Here is a 16,684-nt window from a genome sequence, read left to right on the forward strand (position 1 = left end):
TGTGTAGATCAGGTGGGTTATGGGGCGTGATGGTTCTGGCTGGGATGCACCAAGTGTCAGTGTGGACTTGTTGGGCCAAAAGGCCTGTTTCCATACTGTAGGCATTCTATGATATACAATGATATAAACTCCGTGATGTTCCTAGAACTGTGTGTGATTATAAGAAAGAAAGAGACATCACATCTGTGCTACTGAAGTGAGGTGAAGCAAGTCCCTACTGCTGCCTTGTAGCCCTGTATCAATGCAAAGCCACTCCCATTGCCAGCCCTCTGGTACCCACTGCACTCTGCCATTCCTAAAGCGATTCAATTTTCCCACCTTTTCCTCAAAGCCGTACACTGGCTTCAAATATTGATTTTAATTTTTCCTGTAAAAGGGAATGGTATCTTACCACCCACCCCGTGGCAATGCATTTCATATTGTGGCAATTCTCTGAATAATAACATTTTCCTGTGCTTATTTAATTTGAGCATTGTTAACCTTTTGACTGCCAAACTCTAGGAGCTGATAATCTTCCCTTATTCAAACTATTGGAATCCTTCAAACTTTCATTAAACCCCATTCAGAAATCATGCCAGTCTTCTGACTCCACCTGACCTTGATCAAAGTTGAACTGCTGCTTACAGTGCTCAGGGGTTAATGGATGTGAAAACTCCTTGTGCTGGGTTAGATCCCAGCAGCTTTTGATTCTGGATCTCTGGATGTTGGGAGGATAACTGACAGTTCTGGAGCTCCTAAGTTGACCACTGTGGGGAATGGTTATGTCATCATTTCCAAAAATGAATTGCTCGTCCGATATTGGGCTTAGTTTGCAAATGAACTGTTAATACAGCATTACTTTGCATCCAGTTTACATTGTGCATGATCTTGGTGGTATAGCGGTGTCACTGGATATGAACATTAGGAAAGCAGTCCATCTCCTGTCCTGGCATCTTGTGCCCCAATAAATATGTAAACACACAAGCAGGATGAAGTCTAGTGCCAGTTACACAATGGCTGAAGCTTGTTACTGTCTAGTTGAGAGTATCTTCTACTTAGGAGGATGTTACCTGCTATAGCCTAGACTGCCACATCGTGGTAATGTTTACTGATGCTACTTACCAAGGGAGCTTGAGTATTTGCATTCTGTCTTTGTTTTTAAATATCTGGGAATGAAACCATGCAGTAAAAGGCACGCTGCAACTCCTCGGGGTAACTAAAGATGGGCGATCGCTGCTAACTTGCCTGTCAGTTTTAATTTACAGCATGGCCCAAGCCTAGCAACACTAGGCCTGTGAGGGTTGGTTGAATGTCTTGCACAGTTTGTGTATAGTTGCCAGTTTGTTACAATGAAGTGGATCACAAAGCACCAAGTGGAAAAACGAGGAATTCCTGACTGCAAGTGGCTGGGTGTAACAATTAGGCTGGGAACTGGTTAGATCTGCTTTGGTGGTACACAATTAGTAATCCATATTTATGAATTAACAATTGTGTAGTTGTTTGGGAATGTTTATCTGTCAATAAAACTGCAGTTAATTAGTCACTCATTACACATCTGATTCCATTATGCTTTATATATTCAGGATTTCAGTATTGACTGGGATGCACTTCCTAGATCCGCTATGTAATGTGACGTGCTCTAGGTATTATGTGTGGACTGTAATGCAGTCAAGAGTTTTACTGTGGTCTGCTCCATTTATATAGTGTATCATTATGGGCTATAATGCACTAAACTGAGTTCGTTTTTGGCTGAGCAACCACATTATGGTTTCATTTTGGACCACTCCACGCTATAGAGCTTTGCCTGATGTCATGGTTATGCTCAGTAAATTTGTTTGTTCATGGGCAAACAAAGTGTCTCCGGCTCGGAGCTTGGGAATCACAGGTCCTGTTTTTTCTCTAGCGAGGATATAATTACATTGTAGGTGGCTCCATTTCTCCCTGTCGTGTCTGGAACTGAAAGCTCCAAAAGTTCTGACGACAAGAGGTTATTGTTAAGCTGCCGTTCTTGAGCAGAATTTGATCCTCCTTGTTTATTTAGTTGACTCAAGCTGAAACCAGGTACAGAAAGCAGAGAGTGAGCTGGCGAGTAATTGGCAGACTGACTGGCTAATGATTGGAGGTCCCAGCCAGCTCCGTGCCACTCTTTTGAGGAGGTGGTTTTAGGTGGAGCTGGCTTTCCGGTTATTGTAGGCTGCAATAAATCTGATTTCTTTTCCTGTTGCATTTCAGACGTGCCTATTAGTTTAGTGGAGAATGGGTTCTGGATCACCCAGGCTAAAGGCTTCTGAAACCTCCAGTTTGATAGTGTTGTGATGGTGACCTCAAAAGCAGCCATGTCCAGACAATCACAGCCGAGTTACAATCCACTGGTGGGTATCTAATGGCTAATTGTTGTTGCTGATCATTCTGGCCCACTGCTACCGGGAGAGTTTACCTTTCCCAGTCAGGCTTACCGCCAGATTTGTTTTGTTTTTACTACATTTCACTGTTGAATTTATTTATTTAGCAACATAGTCAGTGCCTGTGAAAGCAATTCATTCGGAGTATAGACAGGCAATGTCATATATTTATATCTGCTATGCTCTGAGGGGCAGTTAGCATGCTTGCAACATTAACTTACTTTCTTTCCGATCCTATTCCTATCCTCCAGCGACAAGCCCCATTGGCAATCAACCAAACTGCAGGCCATTTTCCTTGGATGGCTATTGGCTTTTCCTTGGGAAAAGTCCAGTGATCCACGATTACTGTGCTTGCTCATAAACACATCTCTCTGATTTATTTGCGAAGCCCCAGATTTTTTGATCAAGGAAGTTGGCTGTAATCAGCGCAAAGTAATTGCTGGCTTGTTTTTAAAAGCAGAGACTTCATGCCTGAGTTAGTATTTTGGTTTGTTTACGGTTGGGTGCAGAGAGGACAATTTTGTGTTCAGAATGAGTCGAGGAATCCCATTTGCTTCTCGGTGACTGTGGAACTTGAGTCTTAAGCAGCTTCACAGAATGATTGTGTGTTTTATACAGAGTGTGCTGTTGGTTGGCAGTTACTGAAGGTGGAGTGATTTTGCAACAAGGTTGAATTTGCACTGACTCACTGATTAATATCCAGCTGTCTCCATAGGCAGTGTACAAACTGATACTCGGGCAATGCCAACACTTGAGATGCCTACTTAGGTTCCAGCCACAGATCTATTCTCAGGGATCTATTGTACTCCATGTCATCTCACCTGAAAACTACGGTTCAGATTGACGTAGCACTGTTCCCATCCTCAAGGCATCATGGTGTTGCTACATGGCCAATGAAGTATATTTTTGAAGTGTCATCATGGTTTTAATGATGGAAACATGACAGCCAATTTACACACAGTAAGACCCTTCAAAAAACTGTGACCAGATCATAGAACATAGAAATATGCAGCACAGGAATGGGCCCTTTGGCCCACAGTATTGTGCCAAACGTGACGCCAAGTTAAAATGAATTCACCCGCCTTCCCTTTGATCCATATCCCTCCATTCCTTGCATATTCATGTACTTATCCAAAAGTCTCTTAAACGCTCCTAGCATATCTGCCTCCAGTGCCACCCCTGACAGCATGTTCCAGACTCCCACCACTCTCTGTGTGGGGGAAAAAAACCTTGCCCCTCATATCTCCTTTGAACTTTCCCCCAGCCATCTTAAATGCATGCCCCCTAGTTTTAGGCATTTCAGCTCTGGAGGAAAAGATTCTGACTGTCAGCCCTATCTGTGCATGCCATAGTTTTATAGGCTTCTATCAAGCCTCCCCTCAGTCTCTGCCATTCCAGGGAAAGCAGCCATCTCCTTATAGCTCATACCCTCTAATCCAGGCTGAATCATGGTAAATCTCTTCTGCACCCAGTTGAAAGCCTCCACACCCTTCCTATAAAGTAGCGGATTTAACCATCTGTTTTGATGATGTTGATTAGATTGGGATGATGTTGACCATGGGATGGTGTGAAATCTTTTTTTAAAAAAAAGGTGCCATGCGATCTATTATGCCTGCCTGAGAGGTAAGGTGGGGCACTTATTTAAAATCACTTCCTAGAAGTGGCACTTATGATGGTGATCATCTTTCTCAGGACTGACATTACAGCCTGAATAGTGTTCACGTCTCTGGAGTAGGGCTTGAACCCACAATGAATGGACTCCCACCTGACAGTGCTGCCACTGAGTCAGAACAATAATTTTAAGAAGTATTTGCCTGCCCATCTGTCAGTTCTGTTTTTAAAGACCACCTGATCGGCCCCTTGACTGAATCAGCATCCCAGTGTTACACACGTGGTTTTAGAGTTTGCGTTGTCACTACATTGCTGCATAATCCCCTTCAAGGCTGCAGATGCTGGGGTTAGACTAAAGCTTGCAAACTAAGTATATTGTAGGACAAAGATATTAACAGATATGGTGGATAATTGAATTTGAATGAGAGATCAGGCATAATCTAAAAGCCGACAACACCCTTCAGAGGTGTTCCAGCTCCACATAAAGATAGGTAAATGCATGTTTATAAACCTTGAGGTAGTATTGAGTGGAGCAATTCAAGTGGCTTACTGCCTGTTCAAGGTGGGGAGGTGTGGCCTGTGTGCGTGTGTGTGTGTGTGTGTGTGTGTGTGTGTGTGTGTGTGTGATATAGCTTCACCGTGAAATTGGTCCTCTTCACTCCTGTCCTTAGTCTTGAACACAGAGTGATATCTATTCCACTGCGTTACTGCACCGTATCTGTTTATGAATTTGTTGCTTTATACTCTATTTGTAAGAGCAGATTCAGTTGAACGTTAGGAAGTGATTCCTTTTCCAGAGAATAGGGGATCTCTGTTCCTTTAAGACAAGGCAAGCTTTCTAGCTGGATAAGAGATTACCCAGTATAAGGAGTAGATAGTGTCTGAGATTAATCAGGGCAGGGCGAGCGATCTCCTAAATCCAGGAGATTTAGGGGGTGAGGGGTTAATTTTTCATCGTGTTGATTTTCTTCTTCCTTGGAGACTACAAGACCCAGGGTAGAATAACAATTATCTTGACTTGATACAGAGCAGTCTAGTTGGACCAGCTAAAAATAATTTCCTATCTGCTCATATCTCATGTTTGTTTGCGTATATTTTGGGTGGATTGATTTATCCCCATCAAGGTGAATGATGTTTGTAGAGTCGAAGGGTCATACAGCATGGAAACAGACCCTTCAGTCCAACCAGTCCATGCCAAATATAATCCCAAACTAAACCAGTCCCACCTGCCTGCTCCTGGCCCATATTCCTCCAAAATTTTCCTATTTATGTACATACATATCCAAATGTCTTTTAAACGTTGTAATTGTGCCCAAATCCACCACTTCCTCAGGAAGTTCATTCCACACGTGAACCACCGTCTGTGTAAAATATTTGCACCTCCTGTCTTTTTTAAATATCTCTCCTGTCACCTTAAAAATATGCCCCCTAGCCCCTCATTCTGGGGAATGAGAAATTGCTCAGTCTCAGAATCCTGCACTTGAGCTCCCTATAGGACAGCACGGTGGCTCAGTGATTAACACTGCTGCCTCACAGTGCCCGCGACCTGAGTTCAAGTCCAGCCTTAGGCAATTGTCTGTGTGGAGTCTGCACATTCCCCCTGTGTCTGTGAGTTTCCTCCAGGTGCTGTAGTATCCTCCCACAATCCAAAGATGTGCGGGTTAAGTGGATTGGCCATGCTAAATTGCCCGTGGTGTCCAGGGATGTGTAGGTTGGCTATGGGAAATGCAGGGTTACAGGGATGGGTTGAGTCTGGGTGGGATGCTGTTGGGAGCATCAGTGTGGACTAATTGGGCTGAATGGCTTGTTTCCACATTGTAGGAATTCTAAGTACAGCCAATTTTCCTTTTTGCTATGGCCTAGTAATCTACCTTAACTCTTTACTAGTAGATCCCCCATTGAGTATGTATACCATCTCCATGTGAATGAGAGTGCCAGTTAGCATGTTGAACTGTACGCGCTTTGAGTTATGAGTTAACGCTCCGCAGGCAGCAGTCTGAAATGGCAGAAACACCCTAGAATTTACAACTAAGGTGACCAACTATACTCATGAATTCCTGGAGGTTCTTGCCTCACTGGGTTCCCACTGGTTCTGTTTAATTAACACCATTCTCCCCCAGAGAATGAAAACAATCACTGGCCCTGTTGTTGGATCATTGCCATGTGGAAATGCCAGTGAGTTTGTTTATTCCTGTCCACTGGAATCTGATACCCGTTTCCTGAGCAATGCTCGCTGCAGCAGACCAGTTTGATCAGTGTGCAATTTCTCCTCAACTGGATGTAAGACTTAATTAAACTGGTCTAACCAGACAGAGACTGCACATGCAATGCAACAAAGCTAGTCATTGGGAGTGAAAGCAATGCAGATAAATTCACATCCATATTTTAATTATTAAAATGTTATGTAATGTGCTGTAGGAGACTTGTGTAAAATCTGTCCTATCAAATTACTGGACGATCCACAGAAGTTGAGTATCTGTTTGAGTGAAATGGAAGCTACCCTCTTCCCATGGATACAGGAAACCACTTGGATAAATCGAGCCAGATTAGCCAACAGTGAAGTTGACAGAACTTTTATACTTTTCAATAGAGTACAGAAGGAATTGTTTTGGTTACCATAGGACACAGAAATCCAGTACTTCCTGCTGCTTGGCCAAGGCAGGGAAGTAAGAGTCGCATTTACGTAGCCTCTCTCCCAACCTCAGGATATTCCAAAACTCTCTTACTGCCAATGAAGTCGCTTTGAAACATTGTGATGCAAAAAATGTAACAGGCAATTTCAGCACATCAAGATCCCACAGAACAATTCAATTCTGAACATTAGTTTTTGACTCGTGTTGAAAATGCACACTTGGTTAGGCCATGTTTGAGGAAGGGAGCAACATGGGTAACTAATGGTCACCACCTTAGTGTCAGTTGATCTTTTATACCTGCCTGAAAAGCAGATTGCCAACTTAACATCCCATTGAAAAGATGGCATCAGCAAAATGATGGAAGACACCATTGACAGTGCTGTTGAGTGGTACTTGCTCACTGGGTTCTATCAGGACCACTCCACTCCAGACTTCATTACAGCCTTGGTTCAAACATAAACAGAAAGAGCTGAATTCCAGAAGTGAGGTGACAGTGACTGCCCTTGACATCAACAGAATGTGGCATCGAAGATCCCGAGCAAAACTGGAATCAGTGGGGCAAACTCTCTCTTGGTTGGAGTCACACTTGGCACACAGAAGATGTTTGTGGCTGTAGGAAGTCAGTCATTTCAGTCCAGAATAGCACTGCAGAAGTTCCTCAGGGTAGACATTTACTCGTCAACCTGTTCAGAGATGTGACACCGTACCTCTGGACTAGATGGGACTTGAACCCAGATTTCCTGTCCCAGAGGTGGGGCACGACTACTGTGCTTAAATGTTTCTCAGGGTATCTGTTCCATTTTGTTTGTTTATGAATCTGTTTGGTGCATCTGGATCAAGTACACAAGTCTCTAAAGTGCGATGTGACCCACAACCTTCTGTTTCAGAGGTGGCAGTTCTACAACCGAGCTAAGACCCAACAGATTTCCTCAGGCTAGTGTTCTAGGCTCAACCATCTGCAGCTGCTCCATCAGTAACCTTCCTTCCATCATAAGGTCAGAAGTGGAGATGTTCACCGATGATTGCACAATGTTCAGCACCATTTGTGACCCCTCAAATAATGAAGCAGCCCATTTTCAAATGCAGCAAGATCTGGACAATATCCAGGCTTGGGCTGACTGGTGGAATGTAGCATTTGCACCAAACAAATTGGTTGACGACCATCTTCAATAAGAGGAGAGGGACATGACAAATGTTGAGGTTAGGGATAGATGTTTGCTTACTATAGGTCAAGTTGACATAAGGAAGGAGGAATTGTTGGGTATCCTAAAAGACATTAAGGTGGACAATTCCCCTGGTCCAGACGGGATCTATCCCAGGTTATTGAGGGAAGCGAGAGAGGAAATAGCCAGGGTCTTAACAGATATCTTTGCAGCATCCTTAGACATGGGTGAGGTCCCGGAGGACTGGAGACTTGCTAATGTTGTCCCCTTGTTTAAGAAGGGCAGCAAGGATAATCCAGGTAATTATCAACCAGTGAGCTTGACGTCAGTGGTTGGGAAGCTACTGGAGAAGATACTGAGGGATAGGATCTATTCCCATTTGGAAGAAAATGGGCATATCAGTGATGGTTTTGTGCAGGGCAGGTCATGTCTTACCAACTTAATAGAATTCTTCGAGGACATGACAAAGTTGATTGATGAGGGAAAGGCTGTAGATGTCATATACATGGACTTCAGTAAGGTGTTTGATAAGGTTCCCTATGGCAGGCTGATGGACAAAGTGAAGTCACATGGGGTCCAGGGTGTACTAGCTAGATGGATAAAAAACTGGCTGGGCAACAGGAGTCAGTAGTAGTAGAAGGGGCTTTCTCAAATTGGAGACCTGTGACCAGTGGTGTTCCACAGGGATCTGTGCTGGGACCACTGTTGTTTGTGATACACGTAAATGATTTGGAGGAAGGTGTAGGTGGTCTGATCAGCAAGTTTGCAGATGACACTAAGATTGGTGGAGTAGCAGATAGTGAAGAGGACTGTCAGAGATTACAGCAGAATATAGATAGACTGGAGAGTTGGTCAGATAAATGGCAGATGGAGTTCAATCCGGGCAACTGCAAGATGATGCATTTTGGAAGATCTAATTCGGGGTGATCTATACAGTAAATGGAAAAGTCCTGGGGAAAGTTGATGAACTGAGAGATCTGGGTGTTCAGATCCATTGTTCCCTGAAGGTGACAACACAGGTCAATAGGGTGGTCAAGAAGGCATATGGCATGCTTTCCTTCATCGGATGGTGTATTGAGTACAAGAGTTGGCAGGTCATGTTGCAGTTGTATAGGACTTTGGTTTGGCCACATTTACAGTCCTGCATACAGTTCTGGTCGCCACATTACCAAAAGGATGTGGACGCTTTGGAGAGGGTGCAGAGGAGGTTCACCAGGATGCTGCCTGGTATGGAGGGTGCTAGCTATGAAGAGAGGTTGAGTAGATTACGATTATTTTCATTAGAAAGATGGAGATTGAGGGGGGACCTGATTGAGGTCTACAAAATCATGAGGGGTGTAGACTGGGAAAAAGCTTCTTGTATCCACCCTGAGTGGGGGACTCAATTACTAGGGGTCACGAGTTCAAAGTGAGAGGAGGAAAGTTTTTAAGGGAGATATGCATGGCAAGTTCTTTACGCAGAGGGTGGTGGGTGCCTAGAATGCGTTGCCAGCGGAGGTGGTAGACACAGACACGTTAGCGTCTTTTAAGATATATCTGGACAGATACAAGGATGGACAAGGAGCAAATGGACACAGACCCTTGGAAAATAGATGACAGGTTAGACAGGATCTCGAGCGGCACAGGCTTGGAGGGCCGAAGGGCCTGTTTCTGTGCTGTAATTTTCTTTGTTCTTTGTTCTTCTTTGAGTGAATCTAATTAACGCCCATTTGACATTCAATGGTATTAGCATTATTGAATTTCCCACTTTCAACATTTTAGGAGTTATCATTGACCAGAAGCTGAAATGGACTAGCTTTATGAATACTATGGTTACAAGAGTAGGTCAGAGCCTGGGAATTTTGTGATGATGAACTCTCCTCCTGACTCCCCAAAGCTTGTCCACCATCTCTGGGGCACAAATCAGGAGTGTGACGGAATATTCCACACTTGCTTGGACGGTTGCAGCTTCAAGAACCCACAAGTAGATTGACACCACCCACGACAAAGGAGCCTGCCTGTGTGGCACCACATCCACAAGCATTCACCCCCTCCACCTTTGCTGTTTGGTAGCAGAGTCTGTACTATCTACAAAATGCACTGCCATAACTTAGCAAGGCTTCTTCAGCACTTTCCAAGCTCCTGACCTCTACTACCTCGTGGGACAGGGGCAGATGCAATGGGAACAACTCCAAAAGTTTCCCTCCAGGCCACGCACCAGTCTGGTTTGGAAATATATTGCTATCTCTTCCTTTTGTGCTGAGCCAATATCCTGGAACTCCCTTCAAAGCAGCGTTGAGAGCCCCTACGTCCCAAGGACTGCACAGTGTGAAGAACTGAGCTCAGCACCACTTTCTCCAGGGCAACTGAGGATGGGCAGTAATGCTGACCCAGCCTGAGACACCCCACTCTTTATGAACAAATAAAATCAATTCTGGAATTTAAGCATCTCCTGTTATCACTTAAGCATTTTACAGGTCATCTTCCTGTTTGTCTCCCTTTTCATGTTCATGTATATGTTTTTGTTCATTTGTTTGTCATTCTTCAGGCCACTCTTTCTCTTTGTTTCTGCAGTTTATATCAGTTAGTGCCGACAAAGAGTCAACATTTGAAAATTTTCACTCCTCTGCATCGTTCCCATTCTGACTGATCACAAATCCGTACAAAGCTGCTCAGGATATTTTTCTGTAGCAAATTCAAATTTCACTTCTCACGTTGTATTTTCTTGCTTTGCAGCCTATGGGTGGTGTTGGCAATGCTAGCATTTACTGCCCATTCCTAGTTTCTGTGAGGCGTCATGGGGCGGGATGCCGTGCGAGGTGTCTCCACCTTGAACAGTTGGGAGTGTAGGGTTGGACATTAATCCTGGAAATTTCAGTACATGACCTCTTACCCCAAAATGCAAGTCTTCCCCATCCACTTTGTGAAGAATGGACAGAAGTATTCAATTGTCATTCAGTGATTCCTATCAATTGTCTTTGATTATTCTTAGATTGTTCACATTTAGTGTTTAGAAGATTAAGTTTAAATACCTAAGGCTCCAGATTGATCCTGGGGATGCTTGCAGTCATGGCTTGGACATAAATAATATTTTCGACTTCCCACATCCTACAACACACACCCTCTGACACACATGGATACACATACACATACACACTTCAGAGTGCTAGATATTTAAAGATTTCAGTGCTGTGGCTTTAGACACAGTTCTGTCGCAGAAAGTTTAAATACACGGCAGTACATCAGGCAAAATAAGGATCCTGCCAATGCCAGCAATGTTTAACCCAGTCAATCATTCATTTCAGGTTGAGAAAACAGCCAGTTAATGGTTTATGTCAGTTTTAATAAAGATCTACAGTGGCCAACTGGAAGATGGCAGACCACCATTCCGTGAAACTTAATGGATCTGTGCAGGGGTAATTTGCTGTGTTGTTGTCCTTTATTTGAACCAATGTTATAAGTGCACATTGAGCATGTAAAATAACAAGAGAATGGGTCAGGAAATTCTCCCACAAGGGACCAACTAGTCAGTCACTTTCACACAGCTCTCACAAGTGAGTTTGTACCGTTGTCTCAAGACTTTAATAAGAATAAAACGTAAGAAGTAGATTTCTTTTTATTATGCTGCCAAAGGGGTTTTCGTTTGGGCAAAGGACCATTTTATCAATGTGCATTACTGTTGTTTGCCAGTCTCAATGCAGTAAATCATCATCTAGTGCTTCACTGGAGTGAACTTAGAAAGAAAACTCAAACAGCCACATAAAAAGACAGCAACACAGGTGACCGAAAGCTTATTCAAAGTGGCAGGTTTTAATAAGTGTCAAAAGGAACAAAGAGAAAGAGGGTTTTAGGGATGTAATTTCAGGTCCTGGGGCCTCGCTAGCTAAAAGCATAGCCATCAATGACTTTAGGGGAGGTGTGTGAAGCCAGAATGGGAAGAATGCACTTATAGAGTCATAGAGATATGCAGTACAGAAACAGACTCTTTTTGATCCAACCCGTCCATGCCAACTAGATATTCTAAATTAATCTGACCCCATATGTCAGCATTTGACCTATGTGCCTCTAAATCCAAACCTATTCGTGTACCCATCCAGGTGCCTTTTAAATGCTGTAATTGTACCAGCCTCCTCCACTTCCTCTGGCAGCTCATTCCATACATGCACCACCCTCTGCGTGCAAGAGGTCTTGGGTCCCATTGTAAATCTTTCCCCTCTCACTTTAAACCTATGCCCACTAGTTTTTGCACTCCCCCATCCTGGGATAAAGACCATATCCATGCCCCTCATGATTTTATAAACTTAACTAAGGTCACCCCTCAGCCTCTGATGCCCTAGGAAAAATAGTCCCAGCCTATCCAGCCTCTCCATATACCTCAAACCATCTAACCCTGGCAACATCCTTGTTAATCTTTTCTGAACCCTTTCAAGTTTCACTATATCTTTCCAATAGCAAGGTGACCGGGATTGTGTGCACTATTCCAGAAGTGGCCTAACCAATGTCTTGTACAGCTGCAATATGATGTCCCAACTCCTGTACTCAATGCACTTACCCGAAAAAGGCAAACGTACTAAACGGCTTCTTGTCTACCCTGTCTACCTGCAACTCCATCTTCAAGGAACTATGAACCCACACTTCAAGGTCTCTTTGTTCAGCAACACTCCCCAGGACCTCACCATTAAGTGTATAAGACCTGCCCTGATTTGCCTTTTCAAAATATAGCATCTCTCATTTGTCTAGATTAAACTCCATCTGCCACTCCTTGGCCAATCGATCCATCTGATCAAGGTCTTGGAGAGTTGTAAGAGAAGATTTCAAACTTCAGGAAGTTGAGGCCAAGGGAGGGATTTGAAAATTAGGGTAAGCGTTTTAAAATCAAAGGAATTGCTGGAGCAGATACCAAGTTTACCAAGGCCTTTGTAGCAAAGGCAGATAAATGGAGTTGGGCTGAAGATCAATGATTAATTAACTGATGAAAGGCGCAAGATTCAAGGCGTTTTCTACTCGAAGAGATACAAGTTGATTTAACTGCACTTACTGTTACCATCAGTCATGACCACACCAAGAAACCATTTTAGAATCTGTGCAGCAAAATAAAGACACTTTCTTGTCAGCACTGGTAAGTTTATAAAATGACCCCCATAGTGCCTTTGTTTGAAAATGCTGGACTTTGGTTCAAGAAAGAGAGAGGCATCAGGATAAGGATTTGAGCTGATGCTTCCTCACTTTTACCTCTGGATCAACAGCTCATGGGTTCATGCCCCACTCCAAATACTTGACATAATAAAGGCTAATAAACAGGAGGAGAAGTGAGGGAGTACCATACTGTCAGAGGTGCTGTCTTTCAACTGAGGTGTTGAGTCCGAGGCCCTGATGACTTTCAACCAGCCACTACAACAGTAGTAGACTCGTCAACTTTAAGAGCATTTAAATGGTCATTGGATAACCATATGGATGATAATGGAATAGTGTAGGTTAGATGGGTTTCAGATTGGTTTCACAGGTCGGCGCAACATCGAGGGCCGAAGGTCCTATACTGCGCTGTAATGTTCTATGCTCTATAAAACATTCTGAGACACCATTCACAGCAGAGTCACACTCAGTGCCTTGGCCACTATTTATCCCTCGACTAGCGTTGCAAGCCAAAATTAGCTGGTCACTATCTCATTCCTTTGTTTACCATAGCTGGCTGTGCACAAATTGGTTTCCTACATTTGAAAGGGGCGACATTCCAAAAGTAGTTGTAAGGATGTCCCAAAGTCTTTTACTGCCATGAAATTCAATTCATGAAATCCCCTTCCTCTCCGATCTCTCCTTCCTCACATATCATCTTTGCCAACTTGTCAAATCTCATGGTGCAGAGGAGATGCCTCATTTAAATCTTCGAATTCCACCAGCACTTGCAACTCAAAATATTTTAACACTCAAAGTAATTTCTTATGAATTATGCGATGCAGTTAGGGATTAGTGGCACCTCCGCCGTTATGATTTCTTTCGGTTTACTGCTCTGGTAAATTAGAGGGGGCTTTGTGGTAGCTCAGAACAATCAAAGGTCATGTTTGGAACAGTTTGAGGTGAGGCGAGAATAATCCCAGGCTCAAACTGTTTTTTAAGTGAAAAGGGGTTGACCCTCTGGAGTAACTGAAGTGAGAAATTTTGATTGGTGGGACCCCCCAACCCAATGTGAAGCCTGTTACTGCGTTGATAATGTGATCGTCACATTGGCTACCCTTGTAAGGTTGGAAATGTGGATTCATAGCCTTCACACTGGGATTATACACTGTACTGTCACACAGCCTGCAGCACCCAGGGGCTTGTTTCACGAAGAGACCCTTTTTGAACCTAGAAACTGCTGTTGTAATTCTACACAATGTTTGCAGTGATCACTGTGCTGACTGTAATTGTCGATAGAGAGAAGAACATTTTCACAGAAGTGATGGCTTCTTTTGAGCTACTATTTTAGCCCTCAGTAAAATCTTACCAATCTTGCTGCCAACTCGTTTGTAATTAACGATGCCTAGAGCTACTGGGCTGTGCGTAGTTCCACTGATTTTGTTTTTCTAGCCGCCACCCTTCCCACAATCTCGCTCTCCCTCGCTCACTGTTTCCAGCTCACTAATGAGTGCCTAAGCCCCCGCTAATGAAGCAGTGTTTTTTTTTCGGGAAAGGTTAGGAGGTCCTGCAGCAGGACAGGGCCTGGGGGAGGAGAGGGCGCGCAGCTGCCCTCTCTAATGCTGCCTCTGGTGAATGGAGCGCACAGCTCGGATGTATCAGTGTGTGCAGAGGTAGAGGGTTTCTGCCTGACCGAGCTGTCTGCCTGCAGCAGTCAGTGGCTGTCAAACCGGGCACCGAGCAGTGGGTGGGGGGTGTTACTGCCCGGCCAATGTTCAGGGGAAGCCTTCCTGACTGTGCACAGTGATGGGCAGGGGGAGAGAGGGATCGAAATACTTGGATTGTGCGATGCAGTGGCGATCTTGCACACCTCAGTCCAGCTGGCTCGTAACCGCGATGGGTTGCGTTGGGGCTGTAGCGTGGCAAGGGGCAGAACCCGGGCTGCAGCGTAAGTCGGCAATCTCCCTAAATTGAGCCCCGCGTTTCTTTTCCCCCCGCATCACCCCCCCCCTCACTTCCTCCATCCAGCACGTGCACAATGTCGTCTAATCCAATCCTGTGTTGCCTTTCCAGATAGCTCGCCAGCTTCCCTGGATTTTGCTGACGACACAGGATTGCTTTGCCTGAAGATGGAAACACTGGAGTCGGAACTGACCTGCCCAATCTGTCTGGAGCTCTTCGAAGACCCGCTGCTTCTGCCGTGCGCCCACAGCCTGTGTTTCAGCTGCGCCCACCGCATCCTGGTTTCTCACTGTGCGTCGAACGAGAGCGTGGAGTCAATTGCTGCCTTCCAGTGCCCGACGTGCCGTTATGTCATTGCCCTCAACCACCGCGGTTTAGAGGGGCTGAAGCGTAACGTCACTTTACAGAACATCATCGACCGCTTTCAGAAGGCATCCACGGTCAGTGGTCCCAACTCCCCGGGCGAGAGCCGGCGCGAGCGCCCCTTCGACGGCAGCGCCATGACTGCGGTGGAGCGCATCCCGTGCCAGTTCTGCGAGCAGGACCCCCCGCGGGCGGCTGTGAAAACCTGTGTGACCTGCGAGGTCTCCTACTGCGACGGGTGCCTGAAGGCCACCCACCCGAGCAAGAAACCTTTCACCGGGCACCGGCTCATCGAGCCCGTGCCCGACTCGCATCTCCGTGGCCTCATGTGCCTGGAGCACGAGAGCGAGAAGGTCAACATGTACTGCGTAACCGACGAGCAGCTCATCTGTGCTCTCTGCAAGCTGGTGGGGCGTCACCGAGACCACCAAGTGGCAGCACTCGGAGATCGCTTTGAGAAAATAAAGGTATGTGGCTTTCACTCCGACCTTTCAGTTCTCTCTCATCTGTCTGACGGAGCATTCCCAGAGGGTGGAATGTGTCGGATGTTGCCTGCTTGCACTCCTGCGAAGCACCTAGGAATGCTTCAGCGCATCGAGGGCGCTACATAAATGCATGTGGATTTTTGTTGCAGCGCAGCCTGGCTTAAGCCCGCAGTCGACTTGCGTTAAGAGATTGCGACCGACGAGCGGGTGCTTCCCATTGTAACCGAGCAGGGATTGGGAAAGCCGAGAGTGAAGCAAGCAGTTTGACTGGTGCTGTTTTTGCAGAAGGGGATCCGCTCAATCGGAAAGACATTAGAATCGGAACGGAGTCAAAAACCTTAATTGCAGTTCACCGCATAGAGATTTGTCCCTCTGTTTTTAATTTTTAAAGTAAGCAAAAGAACAACAAGGAAACATCATTGTGTAGAATAATATTGTGTTAAAAAAGTTGAAGCTTACCTTTATGAGACTCAAATGAAGGTTTATTTTCAATTGTGCAGAGATCACTTGTGTACACACTTTTTTACCTCTTTCTGGTGATTGACCAAATCATTTGCAATGGATAATTCCTATCTTCTCTTCTGTTACATCTCTGACAGTCTCGGCACAGTGGCTCAGTGGACGGAGCTGCTGCCTCACTGCACCAGGGATCTGAGTCTGATTCCAGCCTCAGGTGTCTGTGTGGGGATTACATATTCTCTCCGTGTCTGTGTGGGTTTGCTCCCACAGTCCAAAGATGTGCAGGCTAGGTGTGTTAGCCATGGGTAATGAAGGGTTGCAGGTTGGGGATCTGGGTGGGATGTCCTTCAGAGGGTCGGAGTGGATCTGATGGGCTGAATGGCCTGCTTCCACACTGAGGAATTCTATGATCAGTTCTGACTCTGACTAATGGTTTTACATTCTCTGGGTGTAAAGGAAATTTGCTGCACTGTTCTGAACCCAATGGCAGATCACAGTTTGCACACTTTTGGATCTCCGGACAGTTTTAGTCACAA

At 45.0% G+C, this 16,684-nt stretch overlaps 1 protein-coding gene across 3 annotated transcripts in view; it reads left to right on the plus strand.

Moving 5' to 3' along the window:
• The first annotated feature begins 14,775 nt into the window (after window positions 1–14,775).
• mid1 (midline 1) overlaps window positions 14,776–16,684 on the plus strand; it is a 105,906-nt gene continuing 103,997 nt past the window's right edge. The window contains exons 1-2 of one of the 3 annotated variants that reach the window (XM_059650415.1): window positions 14,776–14,827; window positions 14,953–15,671. In XM_059650415.1, the coding sequence (XP_059506398.1) occupies window positions 14,776–14,827; window positions 14,953–15,671 (771 nt within the window). The remainder of the gene's footprint in view (window positions 14,828–14,952; window positions 15,672–16,684) is intronic. The other 2 variants (XM_059650416.1, XM_048540988.2) reach the window with 2 other exon arrangements.

The sequence above is a fragment of the Stegostoma tigrinum genome, chromosome 12, assembly GCF_030684315.1.
Source record: "Stegostoma tigrinum isolate sSteTig4 chromosome 12, sSteTig4.hap1, whole genome shotgun sequence".
NCBI lineage: Eukaryota > Metazoa > Chordata > Chondrichthyes > Orectolobiformes > Stegostomatidae > Stegostoma > Stegostoma tigrinum.